The 21,401-nt window shown below is 38.6% G+C and overlaps 1 protein-coding gene across 2 annotated transcripts in view; it reads left to right on the top strand.

Annotated features, from left to right (window-relative positions):
* Positions 1-21,401, top strand: part of prkcz (protein kinase C, zeta) — a 59,712-nt gene that overhangs the window by 27,900 nt on the left and 10,411 nt on the right. For both annotated transcript variants that reach the window (XM_086068616.1, XM_086068617.1), the window contains 9 exons: positions 627-682; positions 1,590-1,784; positions 4,013-4,110; positions 5,964-6,050; positions 9,864-9,999; positions 10,114-10,201; positions 10,325-10,444; positions 15,729-15,808; positions 16,950-17,039. In XM_086068616.1, the coding sequence (XP_085924742.1) occupies positions 627-682; positions 1,590-1,784; positions 4,013-4,110; positions 5,964-6,050; positions 9,864-9,999; positions 10,114-10,201; positions 10,325-10,444; positions 15,729-15,808; positions 16,950-17,039 (950 nt within the window). The remainder of the gene's footprint in view (positions 1-626; positions 683-1,589; positions 1,785-4,012; positions 4,111-5,963; positions 6,051-9,863; positions 10,000-10,113; positions 10,202-10,324; positions 10,445-15,728; positions 15,809-16,949; positions 17,040-21,401) is intronic.

The raw sequence follows: 21,401 nt of genomic DNA, 5'->3' as shown, positions 1-21,401 counted from the left end.
TCTGCTGGACCAAAAACAACTTTTTATAAAAATATACATTTCAATGTACAGAAGAGCCTCATCTTATTATGCTACCAACATACGAGGTTATGAATGATGTGCAATGAACTCGTTCAGAACTCGACGGGGCACACTCGGTTACTGTCGTTACTGTTGTCTTATATGGGGTGACACAAAAAAAAAACGGGAATTTTTTAACAATCCAATAAAACCGAGAGTGATGGAAGCAAAATATTTTATTTCATAGTAATTGAAACCTTGAACCATGCCATTTACAATCAAACAATGATGGAATCCCAACTGAGATGATGCTGTGGCCAACAAGGAATCTCAACAGCAGATTTCAATGGATTCGTACAGGAGGATGTCATCTACAGGACGTCATTTAAAAAAAAGAAAAGAAAATTCCAACATTGTTTCTTAGATGGCATGTTTTAAGGTTTAAATTGCTATGCATAACATATTTTTCTTCCATCACTTTTGGTTTTATGGGCTTCCCTTTTTGTGCCACCCTGTATTTATGGCCTAGAAGAGTTTTGAATACAAAATATATGCATCTGAGTCATAAGGACTCCATGTAAGCATTGTGCAACCATTTTTAATCATGTGTGTGTTTGTCATTACAGGACTGTATTTACCACACAACTGTACAGTGGACAAAATAGAAGAGACAGATGTGGAGGTGAGGAATGTGGTACATTTTGTGCTAACCCCCTTCTAAAAGTATGAACAGTAAGGTCAATTCCTTTGTTTTTGCTGTGGATTAGGGATGATGTTGTCTTAACTTTTAAATTATGGGCCAAGTACGCTTCCGTTGTGCTACTTCCATATTTGTGTCTCTGGATCTGCTCCACAACAAGATGGCACCTTTTGTTAGAATTTTCATCTGAACAGTATTGAAACGCCATTGACAGGTGTGTCTTTTGCCAAGATCTGTGCCGTTACATGGATTGACAACAAATAGCCTAGAATGTCTGTACTTCTGCTGGGTTTAGCTTGTGAAGACATCTATGCGAGTTCAAAGTGTAAACAGCACCAGACAGCTGTCTGTGTGTGGCGAGAGAGAGAGAAAAAAAAGAAAGAAAGAAAAAACAAGCAGCTTAGAGAAGATGGAAAATGAGCCATTGCACAAACTTTGTCCATAGCAAACATCCAGAATGTCCTAAAGAAAGAAACGTTTACTTTGTAACAAACGTCGAAAGGGCAGATCAAGGAAAACAACAGCAGACATTGTGAGAACTGTAAAGAAGTCCCCAAACAAATGCCACTGACATCAGCAACAGCCTCCAGCATGAATGTGTCATAAGTTATCGTTTGCAGAAGACTTCATGAAGTGAAGAATAAAAGGGGTGGAATTTGCCAAAAAGAAAACAAAAATACGAGAAGTGAACAGTGTGCGTTAGACTCCAAGTTGTGTATCAGATTCAGATGGACCTGGAAATAAAAGTGGAATTGTTATAATCTTGTCTCATTCGTGTTTCAAATCTAAAACACAAAGGCAAAACATCCAAATAAAAGCCACTTGATGTTCTGTATATTGAAAATATGAATACGCTGTACACTGATTTGTCCCCTCTGCTTCACGCAAGGACATTAAATCAGTGGTGGATGGAATCGACGGTATCAAGCTGTCCCAAGGCTTTGTTCTGGGGTTGGGAGACTTCGACCTGATCCGAGTTATTGGGCGCGGCAGTTACGCCAAGGTGCTGCTGGTCCGCTTAAAGAAGAATGATCAGGTTTATGCCATGAAGGTGGTGAAGAAGGAGCTGGTTCATGACGATGAGGTGAGGCCGTGCCACATGCAATCATCACAAACAAATCCAGATGCTGTACTACTTCTGTTTTCTCACCATGCTAGTAAAGTGTTATCAACAATGTTTGGTGGTTTGGAAAAGATGATATAAAGTGGTCCATATTTTTTTGACGCGGGTTTGAAAGTACGCATCAGTTGATGCTGCTTTTGCATGGTGAAAATCACACTATTCAAATTAAAATCGAGCTATTAGAAGCTGTACAGTATTCTGTATCCATCCACCAAAGAAAAATATTCACACAAAAAGGCTGCTTTCCATTCAATATCCAGTACAGTCGATTGGCCACACTGATGTGTCATGTTATACAAAGCCACTAGATGGCGATGTAGGACAACTAAGGAGCCCTTAAAGACTTGGAGGATAAAACAGCAGGATTTCAGACTTTTTTTTTTTCAGCCCAAGATTCAAACAATCGATTTTTTTATATATATTTTTTTTACATTACCTTTGAATCAAAAAGCCCTTGACTGAAACTGTGCACCTCAACAATCAAGTAAATGAAAGACTGATATGCAGTGTCACACTACTTGTTACAAAATACAACTCAATATAAAATACAAACCCCAATTCCAATGAAGTTGGGACTTTTGTGTAAAATATTAAGAAAAACAGAATACAGTAATTTGCAAATCTGTTTCAACCTGTATTTAAATGAATACCCCGCAAAGACGAAGATCTATAATGTTCAAACTTTTTTCTTCCTTTTTGTGTTTTTTGTTTTGTTTTTTGTAATCGTTCCTCAACTTTCCCAGTCTTTTGTTGCACTCGTCCCAGCTTTTTTTTTTTTAATGATTTGCAGGCTTCTCAACAATGAATGTCATCAGATTTCTGTAGTCCTATAGGAAAGCAGAGTGATGATCTGTTGATTCAAAATAAAACATTTGCTTCTTCTTAAGAGAACATTGATGAACATTTTCTGACATGTTACAGACTAAACCAGGAACTGAATGATAATAATATTTTTTAGTGCATTTACTACGCTGCCATTTTGAAACAATGTTTTTGAAAGAAGGCATGGACATTAAATGCTTTTTATCCGTTTCATAAATTAATTGACAAAATATTAGCAAGCAAATCGACAAATTGATCGATTATTAAAATTGTTAGTTGCAGGCCAACAAATCATTGTATTCTGTTTTTATTCACATATTACACAACATCCCAGCTTCATTGGAAATTGGATTTGTACCGATATTAAAATTATAGACAACAAATAAAGTAAAAAATGTTCACATGCACAATATTATTTTCAGCGGGCTGGACTGTATTTTTTGACACACGTAATGATTTCACTCTAATTCTATTTGACAACTAAGACCACTACATGTTTTCTTCGATAAATATCAACATTTTCCCAGTCAAAGTGAATTGTAGTATATGTCTACCCCTTGGTTTGATTGGACATCTTGTTTTTATTTATTCATAGCCCTATACACACACACACACACACGCACACACATTAGTTGAATTATTAATCTCTGCAGCACTGTAATGCCTGACATCAAAGTGGGTGTGTAACCAGCTTTACACAAAATTGACTACAAAGTACTAAAGAAGACAAAATTACCAATAGGGGATACATTTCTATGGCTTAATGAGAATAATTACAAATTCCTCAAGTACTATGGAATTGACCAGGAATTTGGGATCATAAGCACAACATATTGCACCATATATGAATCACGTGTTGTTTCCAGCATTGGTACATTTCAGAGACACACTTGGTTGTAGCTCATAAAATATTAAAACTTCATCAGTTGACTGACAATTTAAGAAGAAACACGGAATTATCATGCCGCAGGCTAAACACACACAAATGTGTATAGCTAACAAGATAATTGTAATATGGAATCGCTAGAAAATCGAAACAAACTGTTGCAGGGTAATCCTAAAACCTTTATTAACCATACAGGCATGTTGCAGAAAATAATTAACACCGTTAATGTAAAGATTTTAAATGATTTTACAGTGAACCAACATGCATGGCAAATGGACAGTCCTACCTTTTTGAATGTGAGTAACTATTATTATGATTTTTGGTGAATTCTGAATTGTACAGTACAATCCAGTTCGATTTTAACACGTCTGGGCTGCATATTGACAAAACGTCAGTTTGAATGATTATTCAATGCCGACGTAACTCATCATTTAGTGATGACTGAGAAATTGTATTGAGCCTTCAATCGTAATCTCTCCAGGATATCGACTGGGTGCAGACAGAGAAGCACGTGTTTGAACAAGCCTCCACAAATCCATTCTTAGTGGGCCTCCACTCCTGTTTCCAGACGGAAAGTCGGTAAGAACCTCTTAAGAACTTACCTTTTATTAATACAGCTATGTTTTTTCACTTAAAGTGCCACCGAGAGGATAATGCTTATTTCCCTTTTATGTCTGCATGGTCAACAAAACAGATCAATAATAGATTTCTGACAACAAATGGCCTGGTCTAAATTCAGTACTATCAATGCAATAATGTATACATTTTGGAATATATATTTAAAAAAATGATAGTAAATGTCTATTTATAGGAAAAACTAGAGTGGACATTTCAAGTTAAAATTTAATTTGAATCAAGTTATTAGTTGATCTATTGCATGCTTGGTTGTTCATAGTGATGACATTACAAGCAAGGACGAGACCTGAGTATGGAGGTAAATTTGGTGCAAAACTAACTTGTGCAAAAAATTTGTACCTGTAGAAAAAAGTCTAAATTTGTATCTGTAAAAGTCGTGATTTGTATCTGTAAAAAAAATGTGTGCCTGTAAAAAAAAAATTTGTGTCTGTAAAAGAAATTTGTACCTGTAAAAAAAAAATGTGTATGTGTAAAACAAATTTGTATCTGTAAAAACAAATTTGTACCTGTAAAAGTCATGATTTGTATCTGTACAAAAAAAAATTCGTACCTGTATTAAAAGTATAAATTTGTATCTGTAAAAGTTGCGATTTGTACCTGTAGAAATGACAACTTGTAGTCAAAGAAGTCGCCACTAGGAGTCACAAGTGGGTTTTCTGCTGCTGTACTGTGACGTGAGTTTTGCCCCAATTGTTGCGCTACAAATGTAGCAAAACTAATTTGTACTTGTAGAGCGCCTGATTTGTACTTGTAAAGAAGGGGGCGGGCTCTGGTGCAATGAAGGGTTGTTTTGACCAATCAAGTGAGAAGGATTTGAGCGGATTGGAGCGCAACCTCATTGGTTTAGCGAACGACGGTGGCGGGACTCGCGGAAGGATACAAGCAGGACACATCGTCGCCAACCAACATACATATTAAGAATACTTCAGTCGACTGAAGTATTCTTCCTCAACATACATATTAAGAATACTGAAGTATTCTTCCTCAACATACATATTAAGAAGTATTCTTAATATGTATGTTGGTTGGCGACGATGTGTCCTGCTTGTATCCTTCCGCGAGTCCCGCCACCGTCGTTCGCTAAACCAATGAGGTTGCGCTCCAATCCGCTCAAATCCTTCTCACTTGATTGGTCAAAACAACCCTTCATTGCACCAGAGCCCGCCCCCTTCTTTACAAGTACAAATCAGGCGCTCTACAAGTACAAATTAGTTTTGCTACATTTGTAGCGCAACAATTGGGGCAAAACTCACGTCACAGTACAGCAGCAGAAAACCCACTTGTGACTCCTAGTGGCGACTTCTTTGACTACAAGTTGTCATTTCTACAGGTACAAATCACAACTTTTACAGATACAAATTTATAGTTTTTGTACAGGTACAAATTTTTTTTTGTACAGATACAAATCATGACTTTTACAGGTACAAATTTGTTTTTACAGATACAAATTTGTTTTACACATACACATTTTTTTTTTTACAGGTACAAATTTATTTTACAGACACAAATTTTTTTTTTACAGGTACACATTTCTTTTACAGACACAAATTTTTTTTTTACAGGCACACATTTTTTTTACAGATACAAATCACGACTTTTACAGATACAAATTTAGACTTTTTTCTACAGGTACACATTTTTTGCACAAGTTAGTTTTGCACCAAATTTACCTCCATACCTGAGGTCAAGTGCTAGAGCTTGAAAAAAAATAAAAATAATAACAACAGAACATTTCCGCTGTTCTTTCCAGCAATGCACTTGCTATCCCCAAGTAACTCTCCTTTTTAATTTTCTAGGTTATTTCTTGTGATTGAATATGTGAATGGCGGGGACTTGATGTTTCATATGCAACGACAAAGAAAGCTCCCTGAAGAGCATGCAAGGTAAGATAATAATAATAATAATAATAATAATAATAATAATAATAATAAGACGTTTAAAAAATGAAATAAATCAATAAATTTTTTCAGTGAAGCAATAGTTTGTACCTAATTCCAATTTCTCACACATTTTCTGTGGTGAATAGTTGGCCATAATTGCTGTTTGTGTAGTTGTAGCAGTTGAGCTTCATTTGAAATACACATTCAACGTATCGTATAGTTGTAAATGTTGCTAATGAGAGCGCAGCAGCAGCAGAGCGTCGTGTAGGCGTTGCTGCCAGCGCGCATACTTGCAGCCCTTCGGGATGCCCCCCATTTCATTTATTTGCACCGTCTTTGCACCCTTACGCCATTTGAATATTCCTCAATAGTGTGCTTCGTACAAACACATGCTCAATATCATTCTTGTGCAGTTCCGCACGGACACTGACACCATCCAAATAAATAATTTCTTTTTCACACCTCTGGAAAATATAATGAGCTCCCCATTATTCATGCCTTTCTACTTGTGGGGCACTCCAACTGTGCCCCTGATAAATGCCGGATCAAAGACTTGTTAATATAGAGAGGCACTGTTAGGCCCCTATCGGACCCTCCCGATCTGTATTCTGGAGACAGTGGCTGTAAATATGCAAAGCAGCATGCTAATAACTCATAATGATTGTGCATATTCATGAGGTGCGCTCCTGAGGCATTCCCCGCGCCGCGGGGATGGCGGTCTGTGGGCGACGGATGGTGCTGCCGACAGCTCGTTACTTCTATCAGTCTCTACATGCCGGCACTGCAACAAATGTGTACAATCAAGGCTGTCACGGTGAAGTTGTGGGGGAGCAATGTGGGATTTGCCATTGCGCTGTCAAACAATCTTTTCCACACTCTTTGACGTTCCGAGATCTGTGGCAGGCACTCAGACAGAAGGCCCGTCAATCTTCATGGGAGCTTACAGTGTGTCTTCTGTGACGGGTCGCAAGCAACCCACATTGCGTTATTGGCTCCGAACACAACCACCTGTAATCGTGATGCCTTATATATATTTCGTGATGTAAAGTCACATATGGTCTGTATATAAATGCCCATGTGTGAATTGTTGCTAATTGCTTATATTGCATCTAATCCTGACTAAAAAAAAATCTTTTTTTTAATAAGCAAGTAGGGATGCACTATAACTATCAGCCCAATAATGGGTGGGTTACATTATTTCTATCGATGTAATAATGCATAATTAGACTGATATCGAAAGCCGCCTCGTTTGGCTGGTTACTGTCACTTCAAGGGTTCAAGCTACTGCTGCATTTCGTAGGAGGTCAAGTGGCGGCGCTGCACATAACTTCAGAAATCAAATGTGAGCTACTTGCCAACACGGCTTGGGCACTAAAAAAAAAAGATATGTTGTACACACAGAACCAGCCTACTACTACTGCTACTTCGCTTCGCGATTTTTATTTGGGTCCATTTATGCTGCTATTTTTTGTCATATTTGAGTGAATAAAAACAGCTCTTTCTTTCATTCGACACAATCTATTACATTTTTAAACACAATATAGAATATTTGGTCAATTAAGAAATGCGTACCATGATAAGTTAACATTTTTTGGGGGACATTTTTCTTCTTTTAGTTCTTCTTAGCAAGTCAGTGTCCCATCACTGGTCATCTATTTTTAAAACAGACCGCCACAGTTAGTAAGGCCAATGCGTGTGTCTTTCTTATTTTGGTCTTTGAAAATGTTTTCAAATGAAAATGGCAAGTAGCACTAAAATGTTTGGGGTCCTGCGTTTATTCAAAAATGTGTGCGCCGCACCCGATTGTAAGTCGCAGGTGTTTTAATGTTACCGCATCAGCATGTGAGGGGATTGTCGGGACAGATGTGGCAATCATGTCAAATGGCGAAATGAAGTCGGTTTTTTAAAAGTGCTTGCCGGTAACACGGCAGAAAAGGTGCATTAATACAACAGCTGTACAAAAATACATTAATGTAACAAAAAAAAAAAAAGCCCCCTATAGCAGAAAAGTCAGTCAGTGACATATTGTTAAGAAATATGTTTGTAGACAATGAGGATGTTGAAAATGTGGACGGCTTTGTAACGGAATGGACGACGAATAATTACCCTGAGGTTATTACAACTGCATTCCAGTGTTGAGTTAGATGCCTGCAGATGCGACATTTGTTTGTTGACTTTTAAATATATATTGAAGGTTTATAATAACGCCACAGGTGCAAGCTCTGAAATGTTTTGGGAATTTTGCTTCCATCTGCTTCAGGAGCTGAGATATCAATTATTATTATTATTATTATTAACAGGGGGGTGACTCAAAAGTCACCCTTAGGTTTTAGAGGCATGTTTTGCCAGGCGCTTTAGGCCTTAATGGGTTAAGCTGCAACAACAGCTATATTTGTAGTATCAATTATCAATATCGGTGTAGAGGAGCAAAAAAAATTAAAACGTGTCAAAAGTCAGTCCCTAAAAATATAGCACACTTGCCAATATCATGATAGCTGGATATGCGTGTTTTGGTGATGAAGGGATAAAAGTTCAATAACATTCAGGTTTGATGACATCATCAACAATTCCAATACTGCTTAGCTTCTCATCACTCATAGTTGTTTATAAATATTTATTTATTTATTCATTCATTCATTCATTCATTCATTCATTCATTCATTCATTCATTCATTCATTTATTTTTTATTTTTTTATTGGTTTTAGTATGACTGTGCTGCTCTTGCAACTAGCATTGCAAGAAAAAAAATCTATCTGCAACACAAATGAAAAAAAAGTAACTGAATTGTATGGCTTGATTAAATTTGTTGAGCACTCGACAATCCATTTCCCTGCTGTAGTTTCCTCTGAACAACCTTGGCAGTTTCAATTTTGGATCATGGCTGTACATCATGGTCTAAATTGGAATTCTTATTTTTTAAGAAACACGGAATTTTCAGATTTCTTTTCATACTATAATGGACAACTATCGTATGACTATTTATTTTATTAGTCATGATATAAACAAGATTAAATGTGCAATTTTTGGCACAAATTAATATCATGCAAAGCTGACTGGGCTCTGAAGTGACGAGGCTTTCAGACCATTAATCAACCATGAGTTTAGCAATGCTGAGGAATACGAACCTGGTAGCGTTCAATTACTACAAGGCTCGCAGACACAAAAGTGTCAAATCTGTATGTGTGGTAGACCCAAAATGTGCAAAAATCACAGCTCTAAATCATATTAAAAAACTGTCATCGTCTATACATTAGCCTGGTGCATTACTGCCTCTCATAAGTTAAATACAGTTTCATGCATCAGGTTTGCTGGTCACATGGTTAGGGTGGCACCTGGAATGGCCAATAAGATACCAGGGTTGGCATGTGCCAAAATGGCACTCAGTAGAGCGATACCTCCGCAGAACAGCAACAACATTCTGGATCAAGATATAAAAGTAGCCTAGAAAAGTATTTGTCTCCTCCAATCATGTTGAAGCCACAAATCAAATCCAAATTCAATATTTATTTATTTCTTTACATTTCAGATGCAAAGGGTTACTGAAACCAAATGATATATTGCAATATCTACAAATGTCAAAGCCAACATTGGTGGCAATTACGTGGCAGATTTTATAGGCCATTGGAGATTCCGCTCAATTCAACCGCAAAATGATGGTCTTATTCCAGGGGGAAATTATTCATGGCAAGTTGCGCAATGGCTTGAGAAATGTCTGTTGCTGAAAAAAAAAAACGAGTGAGTGTGGTTAATATATTTTTTGTAATTTGATATTTAATACACATGAATCTGCGCATTTTAAAATCTTCCCCAAACAGATTTTATGCTGCTGAAATCTGCATTGCTCTGAACTTCCTGCATGAGAAAGGCATCATCTACCGAGACCTGAAGCTGGACAATGTTCTCTTGGACCATGACGGACACATCAAACTCACAGACTATGGCATGTGTAAAGTAAGAGACAATCACATTTTGAACATTTGATGGAATGCAGATTACAAGTTGAATTCAGTAGTAGAATTCACATGTATTTCTTTTTCTTGCTCATGTTTTTATTTGTTCTTCCAGGAGGGGATCAGACCAGGTGACACGACGAGTACTTTCTGTGGAACACCCAACTACATTGCACCAGAAATCCTCAGAGGAGAAGATTATGGTAAGTGAACAGGTGACTTATTCATGATCAGATTATGTATAAATGAAGATGATGTCAAACCCATTATTAGTCGGTGCTTGGAGTTGAACTTATAACTAAATAGACCACGTTTTACTTTCTTAGGCTTCAGCGTAGACTGGTGGGCCTTAGGCGTGCTGATGTTTGAGATGATGGCTGGGAGGTCTCCGTTTGACATCATCACCGACAATCCTGACATGAACACCGAGGAGTACCTCTTTCAAGGTGAGCAGGGGGCAACTGATCCATAGCTAAGGTTCGCTGTCGTAAGATTGCAGTTTCGCCACTCTTTGAAATTGGTTCATGAAGTGTTGCACCAGGTACCGGGGAATTAGTGGAACTCAAAGAGCTACATCCTAATTTGTGACACATTTCAAACACCTCCCTTCATGTCAAATATGTGTGAATTTGCGATGTGACCTTCGCAAACGAATCGAGTCTTTTGAACGGCTCTTCAATGTGAACAATGGGAATCGAGTCTTGGTAGAGAGCCGTTACGTTATGGTTATGAGTAAAACATTGATGATGTACAATAATGCTTAAAAAAAAAAAACATAAAAGAGACAGTCTTTTGAACGGCTCTCTTAAGTGAACGGTTCTGTCATGGTGGATGTGAGTGGTTGAGGGATGGTGGACCCGAATGCAGGGAAGTAAGGCAGTGAGACAGGAATTTTGTGCAATACGTGGAAATTTAATGAAACATAGGGAAAAATGTGAGCAGAGAACCATGACTTGATGGGTGTGGACTAGTGTTGTCACGTTACCAAAATTTATGACTTCCATACTATACCTGCATAAAATACCTTTATATACCGGTTCTGAAACGTTACCTCGACAAAAATCTAAAACATTAGCAAAAGCAGCTAAATTAATGTCATCCGTTTTAAATCTTGCCAATACAGTGGCACTCCCATGACTCAATGTGATGTTGCTTGAGTGTGCGTGCATGTCTCTGCTCTTGTCCCTCCCAATTGGTCGAATGCGTCATCGAATACTACAAACTGGGAACAAAATAATTCACACTCAAAAAATGCGTCACAACCTGTCGCTCTGTCAGTCATTTGGGCTTTTTCTATGCATACCTGTGATTTGCTACTGTGTGCCTGTTCATTGAGTCCATCCACTGCAGGAGTGATTGTTGCTTTTTCTTCTGCTTCTCCGCGAAAAACATTTGCTCTTGTTCCAAAACGTCATGTCGGTTGGCTTGCCGTGGCTGTCGGCCATGTAAGAAAAAAAGTTCCATATGACACTTTGCGCGTCATACTTTTCAACGAGGAATGGACGGCCAGCGAGCGCTTCAGTGTTTAGTGCGTGAAGCCATCTTCCTGCACCCTCTCGCACAAAAGCTGAAAGAGGCGTGCCGCTTACTTAAGGCGTTTTCCGCATATCGGTAGACAGGCGGCCATGCGTGTATGTGTACCTGCCTTAAAAACAGAGTTACCGGTGCTAAAAAAAAAAAAAAAAAGGTACCGAGCCGGTACTGGTATACCATGCAACACTAGTGTGGACTGGACGTAACTGGACTGGGCCTGACATGTAGTTCGACTGGACAGGTTATCGTGACTGGACAGGACAGGATGTGACTAGACTGGAAGGAGCCTGACATGACATGACAGGACCCGAAATGCCTTGACTTGACTTGACTAGCTGTAGAGTGGCTATGACTTGGCTGTGGCAAAGCCCACAAACGAAGGCCCCGTCCACACGAAAGCCAGTTTCAAAGTATCCTCACAAGTTTCTTACCGTTGATATCTGGCCGTTCATCCACACGATGGCGCGGTTTCAGAGCTTGAAAGCGGGCTCCAGAGTGGAAAGATTTCAAAACGCGTCTGGACACCGTATGCAGGATACTCCTCCAGTGATGACGTAATGGTTGCAGCTCGATGACGACGCATTGTCGCAGATTGATGACGTATGCGTCAACAACAATGGCGGATAGCCGTGTCGTAGTCGTTTTGCGCAGCCTCCTTAGCTTGCTTATGCTTTTGCAGCAAAATATTTTGCTTCTTTATTCTCACGTTCAACAAGCGGTGTTGTACTTGAATTACCCGCCATTGTCACTTTTCCTGTGTTCGTCTTTTTCATAGCCATATTTGTTCTGTAGATTGCAATAAAGTTAGAAAAAAAAAGTGTTTGTCTTCTTCGCTGATTCTTCTTCTACGCTTTCCGTTAACTCCCCGTGGCTGCGCTACAGCGCCACTCCAGACTTGGCATATACATTACAGCCGTTAAACGTCCTCAGCGTCTTCTTTTGGACACGCGCAAGTCTTGAAATGCTTCCGCGTGTACGAGATTTGTTTGAGGAACCGAGCTTTGCTTCCGTCTGGACGGGGCCTAAATACACCTCTGCTAATTACTTGACAAGACACACCTGGGGAAGACACAAGCGGCTGAGGGCACACAGGCGGATGTGGTTACACGTAACGAGACAAGGGGAACCGAAACATGACAGGTCCCGTCAAAAAAGCCATAAGTCCCATCATAAGTGTGAATTATTTTGTGGTAAGTGTTCTTATTCTTATTAGCCGAGTAAAGCACACAGCCACGCAGTTGCATTGCATGGTAGCGAAACATAATCTGGTGCTGTTTGATTGCTGGTATAGATCTAAGCCTGCTTCCAGCGATACTTACTTGGGTTCAGGGGCTTTTACTTATGCAATATACTTGGAGACTGTTTGATGCGAGCCCAAACAAAAAAATATATATTAATAATTTGCCTTTTGTCACCCACCTGATATTTACTGTGAGTGTGGAAGAAACAGATTTCATGTAATGGAATAAAAAATGTGCTCTGAGCTGCAAAGGATTTATTCCTGTGCCAATTCAGGCTTGGATGGTTCTGGCATGCTCCATTGAAATGCAGGAATCACTAACGGGTTTAATTTTATTTTCTTCAAATGTTAATTAGCTTTAATTCACTGATGTGTCTCAAACCCAAGCTGGCCTTTGTTCATATATGACATCACTCGACATCGAATCTTCTTATTTGCTCATTTACCTGACATCGACAGTAGTGCCTGGACTCGGACCATCATCAGCACTCCAGATTCTCGTTCATATCAATGACCGAGTCCCGAATAAACTCGAATCACTTACTAAACTGTACTTTTACCGAAAAATATTTCATAGTCCCAACATGTGAAAAATCGATTTTGATCAAACGATGAAATGGTAAATAGAGTGCACTTTAATAGCGTTTCATCTTCCTACGTTGACTGAGCCATATTCACTGATCACATTCAAACATATTGAGTTACCGAAGTCTACACTGTCCGTTGATGCAGCGTACCAACTGCACAGAAATAACAAATAACGTACCTTGAGCAGCAGGGCCCCCCTCCCCCCCCGCGCTGTCTACCCTGGTCGACGGATGTTGTTTTGTCCCATTTGAAATCCATCTGCGTCATGTGTAGCTTGCTCAGCAAACACACATTCCTTCTCTGCGTCCACTAAGAACTGCCGTTACATGTAAAGCAATTCCTATTGTAATATTTGTTTTTAACAATATGTAAGTAGTAAAAATGACCAAATTTGCCTCATTGTATTACTTTGGCCACTTTACCTACAGTAATCCATATCTTTTTGTAGGTAGAGATATGACTAAAATAGTTGAGATTATAACAATGTGTACTGTAATGACTTGCATGTACAAAGCAATGTAAATGTATGAACGACAGTTTTATATGAAAACTCCTAATTAGGTTTTCTATTTTCTTATTTGTGTTTCCTCCAGCCATATGGTGTATTCCATTGCACATACCCCATCACACTCTGCTCCTCCTCCCAGCTTTGCAGAACAGAAATTCCTCCATAATGCAATAGCCTGGGTGATGCAATATGTCTATGGTGGGACTGTCAGTAGCATAGAGTGGCACCGTAGCTAGCATCTGCTACCAGTATAGCAGCCTCCTACTGGCTTTGCTGGTAGAACAGCAGGTTACTGGATACATGCCTTTTGAACGGATATCAAGTCTTTGCCTATAGGAGCTGCTCAGCCATATGCCACTGAGCAGAACCGTGAGCCAGGTCCTACTTTGGGTATCAGTGATGCATGTGCCAGCCTCAGAGCTTTAGTCAGACAGAAACCCAGACCTTGAAAAATGTTTGATTCATAAGAAAAACAGCCCCACTGTGCTAGTCATATTAAAAGTCAACACATTTCACACAATTTTTTTTTCAAGCCTCCAGCATATTATGGTTTTATTGTTTCTGCATTCATTTGTCACATATTCGTATGCTGCCTGTGGGGCAATGACTGAAAAAATGATTTTAAAAGCCAAGCTGATATGCCAATGAGCATCATTATGTAAAGTTTTTTAGTTGATCTGTTTCTGGATTGCATTTTCAAGTCCCATACAGTCACCATAATTCAATTTTTATGGAATGACATTGTTAATAATGGATATGGATAAGGTATAACATATAGCTACATATTCCCTAAATTATCAGAGTTATATTTTGAAAAGTCAGAAAATTGTTAAATAAGCAATAATGCTTTAAGACATTACAACAAAGTCAAGATTGGCATTTGTATTTTAAAATTTTTTTTATGCCGGACGCCAATATTACCCCCTTTTTACTGAAAATGAATATCGGCTTCAAATATCGGTTATTAGTCTCCTTGACTACTAATAATCGGCATCTGTGTCGGCCCTGAAAAACTCATATCGGTCTATCTCTAGTCAACATTCACTAATCAGGCACAGTTAAGCCTACATTTTTTTATTTCTGCAACACCAAAAAAATAAAGGCTGGCAAACTACTTGAAGGAAAGTGACCCATTTGTCTAATGTCCAAATAAATCAGAATAGGTAGGGGGCACATTAGTAAAAAAAAAAGGGGGAAAAAAGTTGTTTTCTTAAAGCCGCCATCTCGCAACGTAAGAGACATAACTTGTGAGCCGGCTTCTGCAAGAATATAAAAGTAGTTAAAGATCAATTTTCTGAGTCGCCTTAATCTGTACTTTGAAGCAAGTGTCGTCTTCCCTGCAAATCTCCTCCATTTGATTGGCTCATTTTGGTCATGTGATCACAACAGCTCTTTACAGTCTGTGACAGCGGACTGCAAGAGAAGAAAAATAAACAGTGTGTGATTATACACATAGAATACTTTATCTTTATTTACCGACATTTGACTGTGGGTACTTATCATTTTCTTTCCCAGTTTAGTAACTAGCAAGAGAATTAGCAGTTGAAATTAAATGGAGGTACTGTATGTTTTCAATGACAGCTAACATTGTCATAATTTGGGAATGTACAGTAAATGAAGGATTGGTTATAATGAAGTGCACGTATGTGAACCAACATATTGAGAGGAACATCTTTCAGTTTTCCATACAGTTGTTTTTGTTGTTTATCACTGTTGCAATGCGGGAGTGTCAAGGCTACGTGTGCGCCATCAAAATGGAAAGAACCAACAGGCAGTTTGGACTGTGAATCATCCTCACGATTGTCCTTTTCTTTCTTTTCCCTCTCACCATTCTTTTGTTGCTGTCCTCTTTTGCCAACAGTTATTCTTGAGAAGCCTATTCGCATCCCAAGGTCTTTGTCAGTGAAAGCTGCCAGCGTGCTCAAGGGTTTTTTGAACAAGGTGAGAGACTACCGCCAAAGCAGCCCTTGTTCTGCATGAGCATGAATTGAACTGTTGGTTATAGGCAGTTAAATATTGAAAAAATAAATTAAGAAAATAAGGGATGGGACAAAATACATAATAATTCACATATATTACTTAGCAGCTTATGCATTGTTCAGTAAACTAGATTATTTATTTATTTTAATCGATATTCAATAGACGGCACCTGACGTCCAGGGCCATGTATCCTAACACTCAGGATACGTCTGAGCCACATGAGAGTAGAGAAAGATATTCAGTGGGAGGGAGGTCTTTCTAATTGTAAGTGCAGCCGAACTCCGCAAAATGATTAATACACATCCATAAGCAAGACCTTTGCACTTGGTTATCTTCATTGCCATTTACACTCCAACTGCTGTTTATTTGGACTTCAACCCACTCGCACCACACTGCTTACAGAAATACTCACAAATGTGGATGATAAACAGTCCACAAAAATACATTCCACCCTGAGAAACATTTGCACAAAACGTACTTGCTGTATTGTTTAACTCATTCACTGCCATTGACGCCTATAAACGTCAAAAATTCATTTGAACTATTTCTATTAGTTTAATATTTTTTTTCCCACTTTTGTTAACAAGAATATGAAAACCCAGACATTTTTTTTAATTGTAATTAATCGCATATCTTTAATAGTTAACTCACAAGTAATCAAAATTTTTATATCTGTTCTAAATGTACATTATTTTTTTCTAGGTTTTCATACTCTTGTTAACAAAAGTGGAGAAAAAAAAAGTTCAACTAATAGAAATTGTTCAAATGAATTTTTGACGTCTATAACCGTCAATGGCAGTGAAGGAGTTAATGTCTACAATGCTCTTGTTACATTATTGTAGTGGTGAAGAGCTCGATCCGAGCACATGTATATGATGAAGCAGCAATATTATTTATTTTCCACGCAGCCTCCTTCCCTCAAGAACTGTAACATCTGAAATGCAATATGAAATATCCTCCCCATTCAGACTCATTTGCTTCCCATATGAGGCTCCCATTTAGGTTTGGGGGGAGGGGGATAGAGAATCCAGATGTAAAAATTGTTTGAATTGTTTTGCTATGAGAGGAAGAAAAAATTGCTCAAGTTGAGATTTTTCAACAGGACCCCAAGGAGCGGCTGGGTTGCCAGGTCCAGACAGGTTTCACAGATATCAAGTCCCACACATTTTTCCGCAGTATAGACTGGGAGCAGGTAAGTGTGTTAACAGTTAGGTTGTTGTGGTCGTCAGCGGATGTGAAATACAAATTTTGTAATGAAAGAATGGAATGAATAAAATAGTTTACAATGTGCATCCGTATTGAACTTAACAAAATAAAAGCATTCAACGTTGTGCAAAGGAGTCACTGTAACACAATTAACCAATAATAAATTAAATAACAATGCATATATTTGCGGGGACTGTGGTCAAGTTGTATTTGACAGTTTTTAAAATTTGCAGAATTTAAAAAAAAGTTACTTTGTGTCAGCTCTTTATATGAAAAGAAAAATGCACTGCGCTGAGCTGTCACCATTGTCTTACAAACACAATTATGCCATGTCGTGAAAGAAAAATGACCAACACAAATCAATGGCACACTTATTTTTTTACAGTACATAACCAATTTATTTTTATTTTTATGAATTGTTATGAAATTAATCAATGACTAAAAACGCATCCATTTTCCATATTTCCCAGTTTTATGTTAGGAGTATGAAAAATTAGATATAGAATATTGTACACTTTATCATCAATTTAGATAATAATCGTGAGTTAATTATTGAAGTCAGGCGATTAACTACAATTCAAAATTGTAATCAAGTGACACCTCCAGTTGCTCCAAAACCTGTATGAACCTTCCAGCATTAATGGTGCCTTCACAGACGTGGAAGTTATCCATGCTATGGGCACTAACACATTCGCATATCATCAGAGATGATGCTGGCTTTTAAACTTTGCTCTGCTAACAATCTGAATGGTCCTTTTCCTCTTTGGCTCACAAGGCACGACGACACGCATGATTTTTAAATATAGTTAAAAAATGTGGACTCATCAGTGTCATGTAAACAATTCTATCGGAATAGCCAGGCTGTGTCTGGCCTGCGCGCGTGCTCTGTCTTGACGTAAATGCGTCGTGACGTCGCAGTTTCCGTACTTTTAAATGTCAGCGTCTTACCAAGAGCTCGTCTGCGAGGGGAGAACTTATTTTCAAGTACTTGGAACTTGTTTTTATTAAGATGTTGCTTTAATAAAAGCGTTAAAACAAATCACAACTACTGTGCTAAACGGACCTCCATCTTAATGAATCACATGATCGATCTTTGTGCATCCCACGGCTGTAACGGGGCTGATCTGATTAACAGAGGGGAGCCAGATTAGAATGAATCACATCACATGCAAACAGGTGACCACAGCTCTCCATTATTCATTTCAATCGGAATGACAAAAAAGACTCCATGAAACCCAGCTATTGTGCGTCATCGGCTATTAACTCATTCACTGCCAATGACGGCTATAGACGTCAAAAATTCATTTGAACAATTTCTATTATTTAAACATTTTTTTCCACTTTTGTTAACAAGAGTATGAAAACCTAGAATTGTTTGGGTATATTAAGAACAGATATAAAATCGTGAACTAGTGAAGTCACGCGATTAGTTACGATGACAAATTTGAATCGCCCGACACCCCTAATTTGTAATAATCTTTTCTTTTTTTAAATATTTTTTTAAGAAGAAAAGATTATTAAAAATTAGGGGCGTCCGGTGATTAATTTTTTAATTGTAATTAATCGCATGACTTCACTAGATAAGTCATGATTTAAAAAAAGATTATTAAAAATTAGGGGCGTCAGGTGATCATTTTTTAAAATTGTAATTAATCGCATGACTTTACTAGTTAACTCACGATTAATAACAAATTGGATATCTGTTCTAAATGTGCAATATTTTTTTCTAGGTTTTCATACTCATACATACATACATTTATTAATTAGTTAAAATACATTTTTGACGTCTATAGGCGCCAATGGCAGTGAACATGCAGCTGCATGTGTTCTCAGTTCCACATTAAAACATCACTAATATGGCACTTTATAATGTTAGTGCCATGCAATGTCCCAAGTGGGACTAAGTCTAAGAGAGTCAGGTAGAACCGCACTGAGGAAGAAAACAATCGTCAGTGTGTTAATGAGTGCTGCCACAGTGACTGTGAAGTACACACCAAAGGCAAACTGGGGAAGGATATCAAAGCGCGAGAGATTCCTGAGTGCAGCAAGCGGCCCCTATATAGTGCAGAGGGAAAACAAGTTGACAAAGCTTTGAGAGGTGGAGAAGCGACGCTCTCTGCCCTCAAACTACGAGCCCGTCTCCAGTCCTGACAGGCCTGGCACACTGCAACTGTTGTTACTACGTATTAATATTCATCAGACAGTTCCCCGGGGTGCGGCTTTACTCTCTGTCGAGATGACACATTTGAATATCATTTACCTGCCTCCCTCTTTCATTCGCTTTCCAAATGCGAGGTTCTTTATTGCCAGACAAGTGTCGAGCTTGATGAAGCGAGCGCTGATGGAATTGATCCTTTGCGATGATCATTGCTATCAATCACTACAGCCCTTCGTTATCAATGAAATCAGACATTGTGGTGTTCCATTTTGAATTCATCAATCCATTCTATACATCGCTTATCCACAAGGAAGTCGGAATTTCTCCCAACTGACTCAGGGCAAAAGGCAGACGAAGTTTTGATTCCAAATTTCACGAATCTCAGTACCTACAGTTAGGTGTGTTTTAAAGTGCTGACCATGCGGACTGAGGCCAGCAAGACAAGCCTATTTGACTTTAAGCCTTGATCCTGGAATGGCCTTCAGTACACTCAAACTGGCCTCCTTGGCCTGTTTGAATCATTTTAATCCAAAAGTTGCTGAATTTTTTTATTCCAGTTCTCTGCACTCAGTAAATCTTACTCCTAGTATGCTAGTCTACTGTTGCGTTGTTCTGCTTGCATTTTGTACATTTTGTTCAGTACTTACTGCTCTCCTTTGTCGGTAGATGGTCATTTATCGATAGTAGTTTTCTGTTGGTAATTATACTTTGCTCTTTTGTCTCTTTTTTGTGTTCTTTTACGTGTACATTTGTAATGTTATGGTGTGAATTGTGTACCACCTTTTTGGCCAGATCACCCTTGAAAAGGAGACCTCGGTCTCAATGCGTTTTCATTTTCTTCTCAAGTAAATATTTTTGATTGATTTAGACCCAAGACTGATCACTTCAATGGGCACTTTTGAATTGAATCAATCCTACGCTAGCTCCAAAAAAGTCTGCTATGTGAATGTGAACCTGACCAAACTGATTTGGTCCCGGCAAAAAATTGTTAATTGTTTTCCAAATGAAAAGCAGATGTTTGAAAGGCAGTTTAATAGACCAAAATGACTGCCGAACCAGATCACTGCAGGCATGCAGGGAGAGACTCGGAGTGAAAGAGGCACACAAACAGTGCTACATCACTTCAGATGGGGGTGGCTTGCTTGCTCAAGGGCACCTCGGTAGCAGATTTCCGTTACGCGTAACACGTTTTAAGTAAGTCATGGAATATAGAATCTTTCCAATTCAGTATTGTGTTATGTTGTCAAGACCTTGTGCTTTTGTTGGATTTCATAGACTAAACTGCAATGGGAACACCTGGATGGTGAAAATAGACGTTGCCGACTGAAGATTTTGAGATAATCAATTCTTCTTATGCTTTTTTGTCCGAACTTCCTTTCATCTGAATCGAAGGTCTGCCTTTCTGTCCAGCAAGATTGTTTAATGACGGGCCATGCAGCGACATGCTGAGTGAAGACACCGGGATGAGCTTTCCGGTCGATTCTTCTTTCAATGTATTCTTCCTCTGCTTCATCGAGTTGTTGTTGTACCCTATTGATGTTTTTAAGAGTGATAATGTGTAGCTTGACCGACAACCTTCTGAGCTTCCTTGACTAAAGCGTGCACGCGTTGTGGCCTATTGTTCTGTGTTTTTCTTCTTTGAGAGCGTTGCTAGCGCATCTTCCTCAGTGGTTGAACTTGTGCTGGTGTTGTTGTCAATTGTTTCGTCGCCATCGGCAGCTTGTGAAATAACGTTGAAGCAATTCCAAACTTCCAAGGTCAAACTCTGGGGATGCACATATACAAGACATTTTTTCAATAAATTCCTTTCATTGGATTCAAAGCAAGTTTTCTTGGCTGTCTAAGGCTAAGGCGTACGACACTTGCCTGACACTTTGTGAGGCTGTCCCTTTCTTACGGGTAAGGAAATACTCAATCTGAGATTCTGTTCCCAATGGATGTTGTCATGTTCATTGCTTATTTGCTGTTTTCATAAATTTGGAATTTGCTGCTGTTAAGTGCAATTCTCCTGCATAATAAAGCAGCATCTCTTTGTTGCGATTAATTTTCTTGTTATACGTAAAGTACACATCCTCAGGATGCATTTGGGCATTCTTTTAAGTCCCCTCTAGCAACTTGTAACTAACATTTTTGGTAACACGCTGAGGTTTTCCTAAAATGAGTCTACATCAGAATCATCATTCACGTTAG

Source organism: Leptonotus elevatus, chromosome 2 (genome assembly GCF_054856555.1).
Source record: "Leptonotus elevatus isolate MCC_2025b chromosome 2, RoL_Lele_1.0, whole genome shotgun sequence".
NCBI classification, from domain to species: Eukaryota; Metazoa; Chordata; class Actinopteri; order Syngnathiformes; family Syngnathidae; genus Leptonotus; species Leptonotus elevatus.
Note: the sequence above shows the minus strand (reverse complement) of the source record. Positions and strands in the feature narration are given on the sequence as shown.